General features: G+C 36.8%; 2 protein-coding genes across 3 annotated transcripts; one reads left to right on the top strand and one right to left on the bottom strand.

The window, feature by feature from the left end:
- Positions 1 to 2944: 2944 nt before the first annotated feature.
- Positions 2945 to 10705, top strand: LOC122319187 (serine/threonine-protein kinase PBL27-like). 2 transcript variants are annotated; one of them, XM_043137151.1, is made up of 5 exons: positions 2945 to 3347; positions 4305 to 4504; positions 4769 to 4958; positions 9104 to 9495; positions 9648 to 10705. In XM_043137151.1, exons 1-5 carry the CDS (start codon positions 3251 to 3253, stop codon positions 10269 to 10271), a joined length of 1503 nt encoding a protein of 500 aa, XP_042993085.1. In that variant the 5' UTR covers positions 2945 to 3250; the 3' UTR covers positions 10272 to 10705. The 2 variants fall into 2 exon arrangements, with proteins under 2 accessions (XP_042993085.1, XP_042993078.1); XM_043137144.1 differs by having other exon boundaries at positions 2947 to 3380.
- Positions 10706 to 11520: 815 nt separating this feature from the next.
- LOC122319180 (ISWI chromatin-remodeling complex ATPase CHR11) lies at positions 11521 to 20271 on the bottom strand. Its single transcript, XM_043137131.1, has 25 exons — positions 19924 to 20271; positions 19342 to 19473; positions 19152 to 19258; positions 18418 to 18530; positions 17657 to 17754; positions 17313 to 17492; positions 17006 to 17227; positions 16232 to 16366; positions 15835 to 16117; positions 15669 to 15742; positions 15237 to 15457; positions 15041 to 15128; positions 14858 to 14951; positions 14571 to 14759; positions 14430 to 14461; positions 14229 to 14305; positions 14039 to 14128; positions 13879 to 13948; positions 13688 to 13742; positions 13544 to 13602; positions 13303 to 13468; positions 12627 to 12805; positions 12272 to 12487; positions 11984 to 12082; positions 11521 to 11888 (listed from the first exon to the last, which is right to left on the bottom strand). The coding sequence occupies exons 1-25, from the start codon at positions 20158 to 20160 to the stop codon at positions 11871 to 11873; spliced, it is 3234 nt and encodes a 1077-aa protein (XP_042993065.1). The 5' UTR covers positions 20161 to 20271; the 3' UTR covers positions 11521 to 11870.
- Between the last annotated feature and the right edge of the window lie 636 nt (positions 20272 to 20907).

The following is a 20907-nucleotide window of genomic DNA, read 5'->3' on the forward strand; positions in this document are numbered from 1 at the left end:
GAGGCCACCCTATCGAGTCCTGACGCCAAGGTGGCCACAAACCATGGGACTGTTGCAGAACCACCCCTTTGCGATGGGTGGATCAAGGAGTAGGATGGCTATAGAATCACTCCTGACTGGCCGTCTCGCTCGCAAGTACGTTGGCCAACCACCTTATGTTAAGTTGGCCCAACCACCCCTAGAGGAATGGCCAACCCTAACCATCTAAGCCACCCTCAAAGGGTCGAGCTGCCATCTAAATATATTTTTATTATACATTTTTAAAAAGGCTGATTCATTGTCTATTACATATTGTAGGCTTGGTTTATGTAAACTATCTCATTTATGCTTTAGAGTGTACACCAAGTCATAACTGAACATAAACTCTTTGTGATTTTATGAAAATAAATATTACATTAAACCTTGTTTGGATAGTAAAAGTGTTCCATCTCATTATTATAATTTTTTTAAATTTTCACACAAAATATAGTAAGCAATTCAATTTTTTTAAATCTTAAAATAATAATAATTTTAAAAAATAATATTTTATTCAAATTTCAACTTTCATCTCAATTTATTATCCAAACGGCACCTAAGAGAACTATTACATCTACTAAAAAATTATTTATTTTTTTTACTTTTACAAAAGATAAGTTACATGCTGACTTGATAAGTTTTGGTATAAAAAAAAGTTAACTAAAAACCTTTACTTAAAAGAAAATTGATTGACACGTTAAGGTGTAAATCTCTTTTGTAAAACTCGTGGAGACAAAGTAATTATAATTTTTTTTAAAGAAACTTGTTATTGATAGAATAAATCAATTACAAAGTTTGTTTAACAAGATATTATCTAAGATCTAAGATAATCTCAAAATCCTTCTCGATTATTACAATCTCACTCTCATAACAAAAACTTAACTTAACCAACTGATGTGTCAGACAATTTCCAGTTCTAGGAACCCATGACACCTTCTAATCTGACCTCCTATGAAGTATTTCTTTTATATCATCCACAATTTGCCCAAACCAAAGCAAGTTTTCATCCTTGTTGTTCATTGCCTTCGAAGGCACATGTGCATCACCTTCAAAAATAACATTATCGAGATTAAGTTCTTTACACAAATCCATTACTCTATATAATGCAAAACATTTGGCTAAGACTGCTTTTGAATGGAATGGCTTGTTAACAAAAAGCGAGGCCAATATCTCCCTTCAGTTATTACACACAATAACTCCAATCCCCATTTTCCTTGCACCTTCATCAATTGATGCATCCCAATTGGCCTTAATAAATCCCTTAGCTGGCCTTTTCCATCTTTTAGTGATGTTTGTGTTAAATTTCACTTGATTGACCCTCTGCCGTTTCTCTTGTATATTATGAAACATCTTCATAAAATCATATGTTCCTTGCATTATTTTCCTGGGATCCACCATCTTATCTTCAAACAGAATTTTTTTTTTTTTTTAGTCAGATTTTTCACAAAATAACAACTACCCATTTCAAATCAGATTCTATCAAGCACTCATTGAGTCTCTTCCACATTTTCAAGAAATTAGTTTCTTTCACATTCCACTTCTATACTAGGCTGGTATTATCCACCCACATGTTATTAGCTGCAATAAACCTCCATAACACATGAGTGACTGTTTATTCATCTTGCTTATAGATTATACATAAAGGGTCATTAAGAACATGTTTATTGTACAGATTTTTCCTTGATGGCAGCACATCTTGACGTGCTTTACACATAAAATTCTTCACGATCCCTAGGACCTCCAAGCTCCATAGCTTCTCCCAGCATTTTTCTATTCCATTCCTCATTGAGGAGTCTCCCTGCTGCAATTTCTTCTGTTGTAATGCAGTATAATAGCCACTTTTCACATAAATAGTCCCATCATTGGTATACTCCCATTAGCTTTTATCCGATCCTCCAAGAAAACTTATTGGAAGGCTATAAATTTGCTCAACTTCATCCTTCATAAATATCTCTGAGATTAGTTCTTTATTCAAGCAGTGATCATCAACATTAATAAGCTCCTGAACACATGCATTTTGGTCCAAATTAAACCACTAACTTGAGATTGTACACAGAAAGTTGATGGATGATGAAGTCATTTATGCCCTCAGATCTTTATATTATGGCCGTTATCCACCCTCCACCTTAAACCTTCTTTGAACAATCCAATTGTAGACCACAATCTTCTCCCTGCCTAATTTAGCTTTCATTATAATCTTCTTCTTGAAATACTTTTATTGAAAAATCTGAGCAACCAATTAGAAAGGAAACAAAGTAATTATAATTAAAAAGAAAATATGACAACGTTTTCAACCATAATTTAAAATTAAAATTGTATGGATCCCCCGAGTCTCCAGGATTTCCTATCAAGCACCGTGCTGTTATTCAAACCCAACCCCATCTTATTCGATCAAATGGCCAGAAATCCAAATACTAAATAAGAAAGTGGTCATAAATGGATGGAATCATGAATCTTTATCGTTTTTCATCTCTTTTCTTATCAATTTTTTTTAAAGGAGAGTAACATTCTTTTTATAAATATAAATTTATAAATTAACATAATTTTATAATAAAAATAAGTTTATAATCCATCTTCTTCGATAAATTTTCTTGTATTTATAAATTTAATTTGAATATATTTGCCGCTAATGAAAAACATTTGTCTCGAGGCTTTAAGAATATCGGTCACAGGCGTGGAAGCGCATCCCTTGAGTGGGACCCACTTCCCGACCGTGATGATGGTTTTTTACCGCTCTCCGACCGTAATTTTTCCCACATTTCGAGGGTTAAGAAAGTTAAAGCAACCCGGAAAAGGTGAGGTGGCATCTTCGTATTATTACGTGATATTTCCCATCGTAATTTGGCGTCTAATTACCAAATAATTGACGTAATTCCAGTTTTAACCCTCAAAGGGTCCAAGGCTCTCTCTCTCTAATATTTCCTGAATGGTTTTACTTATTTGATTGTTTTTTTTTTCCTCCTTTTTGTTTTCCTCTTTCTTTGCCTTCTCTTACACCTCATCAGTTTCTTCGATTTGTTGATCTGCTTGTCGGACATGTTGGTCTCGATCTTACCCTTTAATGGCCACTGAAAATCCAAGAAAGAGAGAGACAGTGAGTGAGAGAAGAAAAGAGTGATCTGTTTGAATTGAGCCGGGTTTCGGTACGAGAAAGATGGAGAGTGAAAGATAAAGAATTTGAGCGTGTTTCTTTAGTGGTGTTCGTGGGCGTGACTTTGATTTGGTTGGATTTGATATGGGTGGGTGTTTTCCTTGTTTTGGATCATCCAACAAGGAGGGAAGTGGTGTGAAGGAAGTGGCCAAGAAGGATTCTGTTAAAGAAGGCTCAGCCGGTCAGTCTAATCATGTAAATAGAGTTAGCTCGGGTAGATTCTTGTTCCTTTGATTTTTTTTACCTGTGGTAATTTTCCGGTTTTTTCTTCGGGTAGTTCGATTTCTTTGTACGCTTTGATTGTGTTCAATTTTGTGTTTTTATGGCTTTGTATGAATTGCTTTTGTTATGGTTATCGTTAGATTTTGTTGTCACTTTGATCTGATGCATCTGTGGTTGTTAAGTCTGGTTTCACTGGCTTGCTAAACTTGTTGCTTCTATGGTTTCATTCTTGCAGTTAAATGGTAAATTGTTGGTCGGACGATTTTCTTGTTTATTTTTTATTTAGTTGTCAAGAACATGTCTGGAGATCTGGTCTCGGTTCTCAGAGTTCCAATCAGCTTGCTTGCTTTTGGTAAAAACGTTTCTGCTGCTTCATAATTGTCAAACTTGAGATAGATACAGATGATAGTAAGTGCTTTTTTAAGTTAAAGTTCTTAGATTTCCTGCAAAAAATTAAAAGATGATAAAATTTGATGAGATTTGATTGGAATGCTTTATGACTCTGTAAAAATCCTAGTATGCAATATTAAATAAAGTGTTAAGCTTCAACTTAAAATTTTTATTGAAAACTACAGCTACATTATTTTTTTTTTCACGCTTTACAAGCATGGATTATTCAGCCTGAGTAAATAACCAACAAAAATGTGTTCTCCCAGGTGATTTAGAATTCATAGGTGATCTCATTAGTTTCCTGACATCTTTGAAGGCAAAATTAAATGTGGAGACATATAGGTCCCTCTAATTATTGTGTTCATGAATTCATGCCCTTGGGTCATGCTATTGTGTTACACAACTGTACCAGTATGTCCTCTATGTATATCTAATTTCCTTTTCTTATCCTTTTCTTTCCCCCCTTTTTGCTCTTTTCTTCCTACTGACAGGATGGCATCTAATCCAATTTTTTTTTTTTCTGTAGAAAAATCAAAATCTCGAAGTGTTTCAGATCCTAAGAAGGAACCAGTTGTTCCAAAAGATGGACCAACAGCTCATATTGCTGCACAAACATTTACATTTCGAGAGCTTGCTGCAGCAACAAAGAACTTTAGGCCAGAATGTTTGTTGGGTGAAGGAGGGTTTGGACGTGTTTATAAAGGTCGGTTGGAGAGCACAGGACAGGTAATTTATGATCGGTTAAAATGGTGCCATATTACAATTTCTATGAATACGATCTAAAGTAAGGTATACTATGGCTTTGATTCTGGATCTTATTTGACGTAGAACCTCTACATTGTTCTGCATTTCGGTATGATATAGTCATTACTCAATGACTGATTCATTCCTCCAGTAAACCAAATCTATTCCTTTTATAGCTAATTTGCGTCAATCTAGTCTCAAATGCTCTTTTTTGATCCCCTGTTTGATGTTAACTTGTTTTTGCAGGTTGTGGCTGTGAAACAGCTTGACAGGAATGGCCTTCAAGGAAATCGAGAATTTTTAGTGGAGGTTCTCATGCTTAGCCTCTTACACCATCCAAACCTTGTCAACTTGATTGGTTATTGTGCAGATGGAGACCAACGTCTCCTTGTTTATGAGTTTATGCCATTGGGATCCTTGGAGGATCATTTACATGGTTAGATTCCACTCCTTTTATGCTCAAATACAACTTTTGTACCTTTTGCTCCTAATTGAGTTATCATTTTATACACCTACTCGTTTATAGGTTGTACCATGTTGTAGGCTTGTAGCACGTAATTAAAAAATCTTTAGAGGTTCCTATGCCATCGAGTCTGTTCATTATAGACTGTCCATTCTAACACGCATAGGAAATGCCCTTGTATATGTACTGTATACTTGGGCTCTTGTCTATTCTTATGATCAATAAAATTTTATTTACCTATAAAAAAGATATATTAATCAGGGATTCTATTAAGGCTCACTATGTGTATAAAACTTAGAAGCGAAAACTTTGGATGGTTGTTATCTTTAAGTATTTATTTTTTCGTAAGTAATATGTAGATTCTGTGGTTGTGTTTTACATATATGCATGGAGGTGACATGGATGTGCATTATTAGAGATAATTATTCCTTCTGTCAACTTTTGTTCCAAATTATCAATTTATTAGAGATAAATTTTTGCATTAGTTGCTACTTATAAAAAAAAAAAAAAAACTGTTGCATTAGTTGCATGATGGAAGTATTATAGTAGTTAAGAGAATTGAAAGTGTTTTAGTGGTTTCGCGGCCATTACTGCTTTCCTTTTGTTTCTGATCCCAACTCTACATCAGAGAGGGAAGAGGCTGCTTATGGTTTTCCCCAGATAATTAGTGGCTTGTGATATTTAATATATGTCCACTTTTGGGGAATGTTGACTTCAAATATGGGAGAGGGCTACCTCTGCAAATGTAGACTGCAAGCCCATTGGCCTCTCATGGATCAAAAACATGAATTAATGAATAAACATGAATATAGAGCATCACGATTTTCTTCTTTATTTTTAAGAGAACACAGAGATAGTATTCTTAATAGTTAGGATAAGGAAGAAATTGTGTCAAGTACCACATTAGGTGGGTGGGTGGATTGTGGAAATATGTTTGTGCTTAGTCACCCATTGGTTTTCTATTAGACGGATCTGGTCTTTATGAGTGATTCTAGAGAGCTCCAATTGTAACTTCAGTTAGTTATTATGTAATGCAAGATGAGCCTAGCACTTTCTATGTGTCATGTCAAATGGTCATAGATTTGACACTGCAGTGCAACATGGACCTTGATGGATTCTTAAGAGATTTGAGTGAGGGTATTGTGTTATTTCAGATTATGAAGATGTTGTGTTACATTGTGTCGGTGGATGTTCCATGACCCACATTGGTTACATGAAAATGAGTTTTACAAGTCAATTCGGGGAGATCTGATTTTGACTTTGATTTGTCCTTTTAGGTATAGCGCCGATTTTGCTGGCGGTTTGTTTTTGTCCTAAATTGTGAGTGTCTTAAAAGATATTCTTTGACAAGATAAAAAAAGGCAGCTAGTGCTTGGAATGCCGTAGTTGTTTTTCTGAATACATTTTAAAGGCCATGAAGGGAAAGAAAGTTGACTATGGAAATGCTAGAGCTCTTGAGACATTGGAATTTAATATTTGAATGGAGAAATGTATTATAATTGAACTTGCCACACAATTATAGGTCTTAAAATAGTGCCGATACTGTTATTTTGATTAATAGTGGCTTTGGGCTTGTATAATTTGGTACTTCTTGCAGTTAGCACCAGCAGAAAAGACTGTTATTGGAATTTGGCAGCTGATAGCTGTAGCATTATTGTTATTTCTGCTATAGTTGTTGCTGCAGCAGTTGAATTTGGCACGGCATTGGGAGTAGTAAGTTACTAACAGTGGCTGCAGTAGTTATTTTTGTGGCAGTGGCAACAGTAATTAAATTAAATGTGGATACGATAAGTTGTGGTGGTAGAGAACTTTGACTAGTGGAAATTGTAGTCGAATCTCCGTGCCAAGAAAAAAACTTACATGATGACTTCAGATGGTTCTTTGTGTTGCACATGAATTTTGTTTCTTCCATTAAATACCGGTGTTAACATTGTTTCAAACTGGGGTAAATTCTACTCTTATCTTTTGTATGTTGCTTCCCCGCCCTCCCCCGCCGCACTGGAATCATATGTCTAAGAAGAAGCATAATAGTAGGGGGTGCACTTTCTTATTAGTAGCATTAAGTGGAGGATTGAGAGTGATGGAGTTTTTCCCACTGTGTTGTAAGAAGGCTAACTTGGTTGTTGATGTCAAAATAAGCAACTACAACTATAAGCAAGATGCTGTGCAGAAGGTCTTATTGAAAGAATCTCAACATGATGGTTCATATCGATCTGAGTGGCTAGAACTGGTGTGACATTTAGAATTGTAGGTGCAAAAGAAGCTTAATTTGGTTTTTCTTGTAAAGGCAATCAGGTAGGGGACATCTTAGAAAGATGATGCTGGTAATGTCAAGTTTAAAACATTCCCACACAGAAACATTGGTTAGATATTCTGAGTACAATTGTATACGTAGAGCTTACTATGCATCTATTTTTCTTACCTAGTCTTTATAGATGACCTGAATTTTGTATGTTTTGTTCAGCAGAGATTACAGGTATACAGCCTTTTGAGGTCTCCCCCCCCCCCCCCCCCTTTTCTCATTTTTGTTTATTCTAACAAAATTTTGCATGGTAAAATGAGCTTATCGGTTGGATTCAGCTGAATATTTTCATAAATTTCATATGTTCGCCTGTTTGTAAGAACTGCTTGAATTTGGCTGCTGATACTAAGCATGTTTTATCACCTCAAATGATGGTGTGATGCCCTGTTTGTACTTATTGTTTCCGATTTGTGCCTCTGTTGCATATTTGCTTTCCTCTCTGTCAAGGAACGCTGGTCTCCCAGTTATCCGTATGGGGAATATGAAGCATTTATCTTTCATATATCTTCAGTAAAGTAACTTTCTTAGTCTTCCAAGCTGATATCTGAGCTGGGAACTGGCATATTGATCAGCTATAGTGTATAATACGAGACTGTTAATCTAGTCACCACGTTATCAAGAAGAAAGAGGGGGCGATCTTTGGTTTGGAATCTTAGATAGTGAGTAGAAGTTGAGAAATAAGAATAGACACAACGTGGATGATAAAATGAATGAGAACAAATCTAGGGAAAAGGGAAACGCAGAATTAAAAATGAAACATTTTTAAAAAGCTTGAATCTTGTGCCTATTTGGGATAAGATCAGAAGATTTTTCTGAGACGGTAGTCAGGTACCACCATGTAACGTACAGACATCAGGGTTTCACAGTGGAAAAAGATTTTCAAAACGGATGATCTAGGCGGAAAAGAGCAATAGAAAATAAATGGTTGCCAAGGTTTCAGTTATAATGGCTGCAGAGCTTGATGACAACAGCTTCTTCTTGTCAACCCTAATAGTGTGTATAATGCATGTCCGATAAAACAAAAAGGGGTAAAATAATTGCTTTATTGCATTGTTACTTATAAAAAAAATTGCTTTATTGCATTGTTATGCTTTGAGTTCATTTTTGTTCCTCTCCGGGAGTATGAGCTATTTGGTGAGGGAGCTGGGTTTAAGTTTTTCAAGAAAAAAGGGTTGGGGACTGGGCTAAACCACTTAATTACTAAGAAGCTAATGGCGCATACATTTAATTATCTTATCTACAATAAGCATCTTACATCCACAGTGTAGTAAATGTTTTGTGAAGGTCAATAACATGCTATTAAACCCACATACATACATACACATAATGACTTTATCAGTGTGTTATGGGATCAATCATTGGAAAGTGTATTTCCTGATGAGTGAACAAATAAAGAAAGAAGAGGGGGGGGGGGGGGGGGGGGGGGGGGGGGGGTGGGAGCGGAATTGTATGCTGACAAATTTAGAGTACCTGGAGAATGATTTGTAGTGACTTTTGTCTTGCTCGTGATAGTCTAATATTTTAGTTTCAATCATTAGAATAACTTATATCGCCAATGTTGAGTGATCTTCTAGGTTCTATATATTTTAATTCTGAACAAAGAAATAGCACTAGTAATTTACTTAACAGGTTGTTTTGCTTAAATAATTATTACTTCCAAAGATAAACTTGCCAAATTGGAGTTCTACAAGTGCTTTGTGTTCAGAAATTAATTTTCAAATCCTCTATTCGTCAATACTTGTATACCTAACCCAAATTCATATTACACATCTGAACTTTCATCGTGATTGCAATTTTCCTTTCACTTTATTTTCAGATCTTCCTCCAGACAAGAAGCCTCTGGACTGGAATACAAGGATGAAGATCGCAGCGGGTGCAGCCAAGGGGCTGGAATATTTGCATGATAAAGCAAATCCTCCTGTGATATACAGAGACTTAAAATCATCAAACATCCTTCTTGATGAGGGCTATCATCCTAAGCTTTCAGATTTTGGGCTTGCCAAACTGGGTCCTGTTGGTGATAAAACTCATGTGTCCACACGTGTCATGGGGACTTACGGTTATTGTGCTCCTGAATATGCTATGACTGGCCAACTCACTCTTAAGTCTGATGTGTACAGTTTTGGGGTTGTCTTTCTCGAACTTATTACAGGGCGCAAGGCAATTGATAATACCCGTGTGCCTGGAGAGCATAATCTTGTTGCGTGGGTGAGTATTTTTTCCTCTCAAATTGGATAAGTTATTTAGATTACATTATGAATAATGGCTTGGTCATTAGTCTTATAATTATGGATTGGTGTTAGTTATCTCTCTTTCTTGAAACAAAAAGGAGGAAATTTATGTGGTGTGTACATTTGCAGGCACGACCACTTTTCAAGGATCGTAGGAAATTTCCCAAAATGGCTGATCCTCTACTTCAAGGCCATTACCCAATACGAGGACTCTACCAAGCTCTAGCAGTTGCAGCCATGTGTTTGCAGGAACAAGCAGCTACTAGGCCTCTAATAGGGGATGTTGTGACTGCTCTCACATATTTAGCCTCCCAAACCTATGACGCAGATGCAACTGCTGCTCAAAGTAACAGAGTTGGTCCATCTACCCCTAGGAACAAGGATGAACGGAGAAGCATGGTAGAAGGGCTGGATAGCCCAGATGAGGCTGGACGTGGTGGGCGGCATGGTTCCCCTTCTGCTTATAAAAATTCCCCTGATTTCAGAAAGAGAGAATCAAGGGAATCAGGTGCTGGTGCAGCACTAGCAAGGATTGACACGGGTGGTGGTTCTGGGAGAAAAGCAGGTTTGGATGAGTTAGATCGACTTGAATCTCAGAGAGATAGCCCCATTAGAATTGGGAGAGCCAGGGAAGGCCCCAGGAATCGTGATTTAGATAGAGAAAGAGCTGTGGCAGAGGCAAAAGTATGGGGTGAGAATTGGAGAGACAAGCGGGCCAATGTGATGGGTAATTTCAACGGTACAAATGAGTAATGCACCAAAACTCTTGACGGTTTGGAGTCTACTGGGGAAGAAATGAAGCATATCATTCTTGTCTTATATCATTGTTGTTGAGCAAGGAAACTGAATGCATAGAGTATGTAATAATATACAAGGAATCATAGTTGAAAGTGGTGGAACAGGGGAGGGGTTCAGTTGGTGATTTGGTGCATTTATGGGTAAAAACTGGGCAGAATGATGCCTGGAACATGTCCAAGTTATGTATTTAGGAAATTCAGGAAGTCTGTAGAGCAGTGAAGATGTCTAATTTTTGCACCCCCATATATATTGTCTGTGTAAGTGGGGGTGTTGGGGGGGGGGGGGGGGGGGGGGGAAGGGAACCTAGTGGGTTTGGTGTGAGTGTCATTACATCTTGTACCTTCATACAGTTTCTCGTATATGGATGTCCGAGTTATGTTTTCGGCTTATACAGAAAGGTTTGATCATTCTCTCTCTCTCTCTCTCTCTCTCTCTCATTGAACTGGCTTTATTGAATCACAAATATCCGAGGGGTATAACTAATAACTGCTGTGTTATTGTAGGAATTCATTCTGAAGCCATGATGGTTATAATCTAAGGGCTTGCTATTCATAAGTTAATACACCACACACCACATAATTTTTAATTTTATTTAATTATATTTTTTTTTAAATAATTGAATTTTTCTATTAATCACCCATGTACCACACATTTGGTAAGAGAAAAAAAAATTAAAAAAATAATAAAAAGAGTAGTTTGTGGTGTATGAACCTTATAGGATTTTTCATAATGAAATATTTTGAGGTGCTTAAAAAGAGTCACGCAAACGAGTGGGTCCAGGTTTAGCTAATAAAAGATCCCACCTCCACTCAATAGCCATTCGAGCGTCCACTCAAATTTACACGAGCTTCCATATATGTCGAGCTTTGCTCGCCTAGACATGCTTGGTTTACAGCCTTTCCTTCTCTTAAAAAGTTTCTCCTTTTCTTTCCCATATGGAACTCAAATCATACAATGAACTCATTCTTACCCACTTGTGATCTTTTAAGCCTTGCCAAGAAGCTTACTTTTTTTTTTCTTTTTTTTTAAATAAGTAATTTTTTTTTTTTTATTAATATTGTGAGTAATGATATCCACAAACACATTTCTCAACATATTATTTTGGTAAAATACCCCTTGTTTTAAAACATTATTGTGTAAACTATCGTAAAAAGTGGTGTGTTTATCATTATTCTCAAATCATCAAACCCAGAAAAAACAAAAAGAGGAAAAACTAGGCCTTTCATAACTCTGCCTTTAAGGAGCTAATACAATATATAATTTTCAATAGATGAAGTAACTACAATGTACCAAATACCTTAGGTTTAGAGAAGGCTCCTATGTTTTGATTTATAATAATTCCCGAAACTAATTCTTAACCTACGACATTTTCAAATCCATCAGTGTGATGTTAATCGATCCCGATCCCCAAAATATGGGTATCATAACAAACTCTAGTATGAAATTCTAGAGCAGAGCCGCTCCTTGCCACACTTAGACCTACATCAAAATTATAATACGTGTCATCCTGCCTAAAAACTAAATTTAAAAATAAAAAAAAGTCAATAATTTACATCATTTCCTCCGCTTTCCCTGCAAAAGAAAACATTATTGCTTCAGTAAATATGTAGCCAGTAACTAACACATTAAAAGGAAGCAAAACTCAATAATAAAGGACTGGATTATACCGAGCTCACATAGTCATCCATGGTCAATTGCTTCCGCTTCTTTAAGGAACTGGGACCGTCGGTTTGCCTAGCCAGAGCACGCTTTGATGGTGTCATGCTCTGAGAAAAATGCAATCAAGTCAGTATGAGTAGCAATTTGGATGGATGGATGAAGATTGCCTTGATAACACCAAATAGAGGATCCAAATGAACTAATGCATGTGAGGTGGGAGATGTCCAATGCCCATGTTTTTGACAGAAAGATAAGGAAGAATGTATGCATGGCGGTTTTTGAGTATCAAATTGAACCTTGGCAAGCTTCTTCTCTTTACGGGCTTGTCTCTCCCTCTCATCGTACTCTTGGTTTTCCTTCTCCACCAAGCGAATTAGAGTATCACACCTCCTTGCAAGTTCTTGAGTTGTGCGAGACTTTACAAACCAATCAAAACGAAATAAGGGTGATGTGCGAAATGCAGCCTTCAACTCATCCCAATTCCCATACCCAAGTTTGTGAACCATGCATATCTGCAGATTGTGTAGCAGGCAAGAATCATACATCGATATTTGAAGATCCCACAACTATACCAAAGTTTGCATAGAATGTTCTTGTTTTTTATGGGGAAGGAGGGAAAAAGGGAGAGAAGTGAAGAAAAATAAACCGCACCATGAAACGATCACATTCTTCATTGTACAACTTCCCTTTGTTCTGACCATATTGAATCTTGAGTTCCAGCCATGGATTCTTGTACCTGTCCAACTTCTTCCCAATGGCTTTCATGATCTCGTCCTTGCGTGAAATTCTAGCCTCCCCTCTTTCGATATTCTTAATGATCCTATCATAATCTGGAGGAGATGCATTCAGACTGAATTAGATCTAAGATTAAAAAATAAAAATCATCTGAAAAGCTATAACCGAAAGTTTATCACATTTAAAACCAAACCAATTAAAAACAAGTGCAAAACTAATGTAGTTCTCTTTATCACGATCAACAGCAGTTTAGCTCAAAGTGCATGCTAATTGCAGTTCTCTTTCTCCAAAACTGAAGGTCAAAGTTGGTCAAACTAATTAAAACTATTTCTTCAAAACGTTCACATCTGCAAAACTAGACATGGATATTGGTTCTGTAGAAGCAATGATGCATTTGCATCATGATTAAGGGGCCTGGAGCCCACCAACGAATGTAATGTCGTGAACTCCAGTAAAAAAGGCTCAAGTTCAAGGCAGCATATATCATTTTTAAAGAACTGTAGTACATATCACAATAATAGAAGCTTACATTAGCTTCTCATTAAAATATCTTCACTTAAAGTGACATGACATAGTAATGGATGTTACTCACCGTTTAATTCTTTGTATCTTTCTTTAAAAGCTTTTGCATATCTTTCAACTTCCTCCTCTGTTTTCCCCTCCATCTCAGAAGCAATACTTTTTATGTCAATTCGGCCATACTTCTCACATGCTCTGATGAAGGTGTTGAAATCTTTTCTACTCCATGAAGAAAACCCCTAGCATTCATCAATTGCCAGACTTAGGAAAAGATAACCATCATAAATCTTTTCTACAACATATAATCCACTTACCTCTTCTAATAGCCGCTCCTTCTCTTCCAGCTCTTCAGCAGTCAATGGATCTCCAACCTCTGAATGTAGATGCTCGTTAGAGAACGTAATAAAAAACAAAAGTCAGGAAAGGAATGCCATTATCATGGAAGATACTCAAAATACCTTCAGGTTCATCCACCTCTATTGTGTCTTTCAACTGATTCTTTTGATGCGTTTGCTGAAAATAATCAAATAATAAAATAAATTATGCACAGATAGTTTCATTAGCTGCAAATAATGTCATCAAATTATACAATAAAAACAAAATTTCAACCAAATATGCAGGATATTTTCTGGAGCTCAATGTAACCCACCATCAGATAGCGCACTTCCTTTTCATATAGTTCACTCAGCCTTTGTGTATTAAAGAACTGGAAGTCATGCCTGACAGCAGAAGAAAGAATAAATAAACATTCCTAGCAGTTGAGACTACAACCCCAGCTTACAGTGCAACGTGTTTCAAGACGTGCTCACAATTGAGGCATCCGAGGAATTCGAGGCTCTCTTGGTTTTGCTGGGCCACCTTGACGCATTGTTTGCTTAAAGTATTCAGATTCTGAATAACTAGAGAGGACAAAAAGAGAATTGTGTTTCATATAATGATGGAAAACCATATCTGCAATATGCATAGCTTAATTGTATTAAGAAATAAAATGCTATTTACTTTCGCTTCCGCTCTCTCTTTGGTGGTTCAATCCAGTTATCACTAACAAGCTTCTTGAAGTCGACCTTGTTCTCGTCCTTCAGCACAAAAATAGCACACAAATGGCAGTAAGTTTCTACAGAATACTTGCAGCAATACAGGCAAAGTACAAGCTGAACAGCCTATTGGTTGATAAACAAAGCACGAAGGAATCACATTTACCTTCTCATCATCAAAATCATACAATTCGGCAGCTGCAAAAACCACATCAATATCAGAATTTTACATTTTTAAATTGTAAAATTATTAAAGCAAAAAATATCTATATTTATGGGGAAGAATCCTTGTAAGCTATATGCATACTATCATCCATTTTAAACTTGATTGCATCTTCAGTAAATTTCTTCATCTTGGCATCGAGCTCAGCAGTCGCCTCTTCTCCTTTTGCAATAATTCTGTCAATGTCCTCATCTGTAATTGTACTGTCCTTGGAACTGAAAACCATTTCGGCACCAAACCTCACCATCTGGAGCAGCTCATCTTTATTAACAGCTGCATGCACAAAAATGCATCAGCAAACCTTGACGCACAGACTTAAAAACATGACAAGATAAGACACTTTATCATGAGAAAAATGTGAAACTGCTTACTCTTCTGCTCTGCTAATCGTCCTTGCTGAATCACCAAAGCATCAAGTGCAAGCTTTTTATATGCCCTCTCAATCACTTTTTCCTCAATAGTATACTGTTCCATAAATAAACTAAAATCAAATTGACATTTATTGTTATTACTTAGCTTCTCATTGTTCATAATAAATAGATGAAGATGCACACCTCCGTGCAGAACCGGAAGACTTGAACTTCTTTCTTCTGACCAATCCTGTGAGCACGGTCCTGTGCTTGCAGATCGACTTGTGGATTCCTGAGAAAATCCCAAGCATCAACAAAACCACAAGTGAAGGAAAAGAAACGCACAAATGCATACCAGACCAACACAGCAACTCCAACAAAGAAAAAACAAGATGCTCACCAGTCACTATCATAAAGAATGACAACATCTGCCGTAGCAAGGTTAATACCAAGGCCTCCCGCTCTAGTCGATAATAAGAAAACAAATTTCTCGCTTCCTGGCCTATTAAAAGCGTCAATGGAAGCATCACGATCATCTCCACCAGTATTACCATCAATCCGGCAATATTGATATCCACGAAACAATAAGTAATCTTCTAGAATGTCCAGAAGCCTGGTCATCTGAATATAAAAACCAATGACAACCACATTATCAGAGACAGGAAAAACAAAAAAGATATGGCATCACACACAACTTTGCATTTGATTTGATTTTTTTTTTTTAACGGCATTTGAAAAAATATATCATGAATCAGAAATGTGTTGAATAAATATTAGAGCTGAACATAGTTATCAATAACATATGTAATTGTATAATTTTGAAAGAACTGACCTGTGAAAATATCAGGACCCTAGAATCACGCTCTTTTAGTTTTGGAAGCAGCTTATCCAACAAAACCATTTTACCTGCAAATGAAAATTATTGGTGGATTAGAGTTGGTCATTTGTCAATTGATAATCCCATACAAACTCAATGCCTTGTATAATAGATGGAGCACCTGCATTTGTAATAAGATGATCTCCTGTAGTGTAAGGAGGGCCAGGTTCAGCACCTTGAAAGAGATATGGATGATTACAGCATTTACGCAATTGCATTGCTATGTTCAGGAGGCGCTTCCGTTCTCCACCAGCATTAACAACCTCAAGATCTTTCTGCAGCAAAGCCTTGTAATAATGTTTCTGCATTTGTGACATGCCTACTTTAAGAATGGTTTCCTTCTTTGGAGGTAAACCTTTCTCAACATCTGACTTTAATCTTCGGAGGAGAAAAGGACGGAGGACCTTATAAATGCAGAAAACAAAAACTAATTTGTCAGCTTAAACGGTAGCATGTTCATGTGTGAGTGCAAAATAAAACACATTATTGCTCTCCAATTGGAAGGTTTTTTAACCTACCTTATGAAGTTGCTGAACAACTTCCTGCTGATCATTTTCACCAGAAATTTGGAACCATTCATCAAAAGTTTCAGCAGAACTAAATATCTCTGGCAGAAGAAAGTTGAGAAGGGACCAGAGTTCATGGAGATTGTTCTGCACAATAACAAGATAACATCACACTTTGATTAAAGAAAACAGTACCCAGCAGATAAATATAAAGTCCCAGAAAAGAAACTGATCACCAACTCCCCAAAGATACTGAAGTCAACTAAAATTCATGGAATGATATAGTTATGGCCCTCCCAGAGGTACAATAATACAAATGACGATAAATAACTCATCATGAAGATCAATAAGAATCTAAATTTAGGGATGACCTCAAAAGGTACTCGGAAAATATTGTGCAGTTAATTGAATCTTTTCCTCCCACTACATTTTTCTTTGCACTAAATATTGTGCAGACCAAATTCTAATAGAAAATTATGTTGGTTTTCTCTACAGCCATTTTTTCACCACTAATAAACTTAAATACTACAAAAATGTCATGGTCATACAAACATAATACCTTTTTTTCAACTTATATTCTCAATGTAATGTCAACTTTTACTACAGCTTCAGGTATAAGACACTGCATACATTTGTAAAATAATTAACAACCATTTGCCTGAAGTCTGCATCATGACCAACAACACAACCATGTCTACTTTCAAGGATAACCAACAAGTTCAATGAACATGGATCCACATTTTCCAACATGTCAAGCCGGCAAGTATCCACAACAATGAAGATTACCTGAAGCGGTGTCCCTGTTATGAGAAGACGATAATTAGTATGATATAGCCTCATTGTTTTAGAAAGGAGGGAGTTCTCATTCTTGATCCGATGAGCTTCATCAATGATAATATAGCGCCAGCTGAAACGACGCAAGGAAGACTTCTCTTTAATTGCCATTTCAAAACTTGTTACACAGACATCAAACTTGCCAGCCACCAGTAAATTGTCACGTATATGAGTCTGCAAAAATAAGAAAATGACTAACTATTCAGCAAAAAGGTTCTGGTGACCACACCACTAATTCAGGAAAGCAAAAATGACTCACTCTTTCTTCAGGATTTCCAAGAAACTTTACGGCACGTAAAACTGGGCAAAAACGCTGAATTTCATTCATCCAGTTGCCAAGAGTAGATTTTGGCGCAACCACCATATGAGGGCCAGTAATGCCTCTGAACTCATGCAAATATCCCAATAAGGAGATGGTTTGCAACGTTTTACCAAGGCCCTGGATGAATAAATCAACAACTTATCACCATATCATATCAAGTAATCAGAAGCAATGTAATCTCTTATCTGTGAGAAAATACAGCTTGAAGGACCAAGGTGTAAAGTAAGTGATCCTATAGAGAAATCACACAAAATAAGTCAATTCTAAAAGGTACTGCATACCATTTCATCAGCGAGGATTCCGTTTATACCGTTTTCATACAGTCGAATAAGCCAGTTTAAGCCAGCAAGTTGGTAGTCCCTCATCTTCCCCTGTATACCTGAAGAAATGAATCAATAGATAAAGAAAAATCAGGCTAATCAGCACACAAATAAATACTCCACAGGGAACAGGAGATAATCTTTCTAACAGATGAGCAAATCCTAAAAAACATACAATCAAAATCTCAAACTAGCACATAGCTAATAACAGCCAATGAACACCCGAGAAAAATGGGGACAAACAATTAAAAAATTCTTCATGAATCGCTTTTGCCACCTTGTGCTTGGTAAACAAGGTTGCTTGAGACAAAAAAATATAAAAAAACATACATTTAGTGAGTTCACACTTTCAGACACCAAGAGCTACAGTCATCTAAACATAGTAGTGATTTAAAACGAAGGAATTGGACAAGTAAAAAAGATAAAAATGTGCCAAAGCAGAAATTTTAGTAATGATGAGGAAAATGGCACAAAAAATGATTTTTTTTTTTTTTTTTTTTTTACATTTTTATGGAAAAACATTAAAAAAAAAAAAACAATTGACTAACATATCAACAAACCATTTTCCAACATATGCAAAAAGAAGAAGAAGAAGAAGAAGAAGAAGAAGAAGAAGAAGAAGAAGAAGAAGAAGAGAAAACAGAGAGAGATAGAGTCACAACAATTTGAGGGCAGCCCTAAAAGGGATAGCTGAGTCATATAGATAAACAGATGGCACATACAAGAGGGTTGAGTCACTAGCCGTGTGTTTCCTGTCCCAGATAAACCATCCTCTTCCTCCTTTAGACATTCTTCATCTTCTTCCTCTTCAGTTACTTTTGATGCATGGCGGCCCCTACATAATAAAGATGGAAGAAACATCGCTAATGAAGATTGAAATGCTAATGGATAATACAGCAGGCCAAACCAAATTGTCTCCACCTAAAACTTATAAAAAAATTGTCTCCACCTATAGGTTTTCTAGAAAGATAATGCAATTAGCACGGGTGGCTCGTTATATCATACATGTCAGTTGGATTTGAACCTGTGTTGAAATGAAATATATCTCAATTTAACATAGATTCAAATCAAAATGACATGTTCTAGTGAAATACAATAATTCCAACACACTCCCAAAAACTAGCTGTTATTTTAATCCACTCAAACTTCCAACAGGCTGACTTTACTTGAAATCCCAGGTTCTAATCAGCCATTGAGCTTTACATCAACGCCATACTTACATAAAACAGATTCATGTCCAAAATCAAATTTTGAACATATTGGCCATGAGGGTTGCGCATGCAACAATAACAGCTAAAACAATACCAAACACGAAAAGATTTGTATGGCAAAAGAACTTATTCTCGGACGAGATTGTATAAAAAATTAGATGTAAACACGCGAGAGTAAAACATTCCCTGAGGATCAATAGAGCTGGACAATATATGTGATTCATTTAAGAGACCAGGAGTTATACCTTCCTTTCGACTTCTTTTGAGATGCAGATTGATCACCTTTGGCAAAATGCGCAAACAACTCAGTTTGCTGCAGGAGATACTTCAAGCGCCCCTGTCCCTTATTGTTCTGCAATTAAAATAAAACTGCCTGTCATATTCAAGTCCATAAATTACGCAGAGCAACATAAGTCCCATATATGAGGTGCGCACCATATCCGCATCAATTGCAGCATTTTGTGCATCCAGAATTTCCTGAATCTTTTGTTTCTTCATTTTCTGCATTTCTTTGAGTCTGGCCCTCTCACGCTTGCTAATTTCGGCATTGGACATATCCTTTACATCCTGCAAGTAATCCCGAAAGCATGCAGAAGATAAAGGTTCTACACGAAATGATGACACTGAAAACGTCGACTTGAGAACAAATAACCGAGCGAAGTTTCACTTTATTATTTATTAACCATATTGAGCTACTTAAAGTGATAGAAATAAAAACAAAACAAAAAAAACAAAAAAGTGAAAGATATTAAGAAGCAAACAAATTGATAAACAATAGATAAATTAATACTTGAAAACCTTCGATTGCCCATCATCTAGACCCAATGCGACAACGCATAAGCTTAAGTTAGCATTATACTCCAGTATTGCTTGATCTATGTATTCAATATGTCAAAGGCGCTCTAGCGCAACAGGTTCCACAAGAAATCGTAGCGAACAGAGGCAAGCCACCGCTAGATCCAACAAACAGAAAGTAAAGACACGTACGAGCTTTGCCGATGACATGATCGTGATTACCTCATCTTCTTCATCGGCATCGCCGTCCTCGGGAACGGCGTCGTCGTCCGAGGCGGGAGAGTTGTCTTCGTCGGAGCCGGCCGAGCGAGCAACGGCCTCGAGCTCCTCCTCGTCCTCCTCTTCATTGACCTGCACATTGACCTGCTCCTCCTCCTCCTCCTCCGACGACGACGACGAATTCGAGCCGTTGGATAAGGCTTCATCAGATGAGGCCTGTGGCTTCGATGGCTTCGCCATGGGTTCGGTTTCTCTCGGATCGAGGGTTTTCCTTCGTGCGTGCGAGTCCTTCAACTATTTGCGTCCGTATGCGTGCGCGATAAAACGGACCGACTTTTTAATTAATTTTAAGCCCCCTTCCAAATGAAAATGGAAAATAGTGAGGAGGTTGGAGTAATTTATAGCCGTTCGATCGGTAAAGTGAAGATGTGCGGCTCGAAAGCGTCTGGGTCCGGAAAAGAATATGGAGAATTTTCCCGCCAACGTGAGGGAAATGTGTATTTCCCGCCTACCGGCCTCCGACCGGTGGTTTCCGGCCTCAGGTAGCTCGTAAACCGATCGTATTTCTATGTACAATGGTGCGGTGATTCAAGTTTATTTTGAGATTATATATATATAATATAAATAAATATTTATTTTTTCGATCCATTTTATGAGCTCCATAAAAGTGTATATTCTTTTTTTTAATCTTTATAAAATTCTGTTTTGAAATGAGTATATTTAAGTAAAATAATATTAATTTTGTATCTTATTTTTAAAAATATTTTTTATTTAAAATATAACTATATAAAAATATTATAACTCTTATCATTTTTCTTTGAACAGTATCATGATCATGCCGTTAAAATTTAAAGGGAACTCGTTCCTTTCTCGTAATAAATTACCCAAGCAACAAATTAGTCCAAGCCCAAGATCAAAACCGAAAACATATTCCCCGGGCTTGCGCTTGGGCTTGGGCTAGTCAGGACTCAGTAGAGGCCCTGATCT

This window comes from Carya illinoinensis, chromosome 1 (assembly GCF_018687715.1).
Source record: "Carya illinoinensis cultivar Pawnee chromosome 1, C.illinoinensisPawnee_v1, whole genome shotgun sequence".
Classification (NCBI taxonomy): domain Eukaryota; kingdom Viridiplantae; phylum Streptophyta; class Magnoliopsida; order Fagales; family Juglandaceae; genus Carya; species Carya illinoinensis.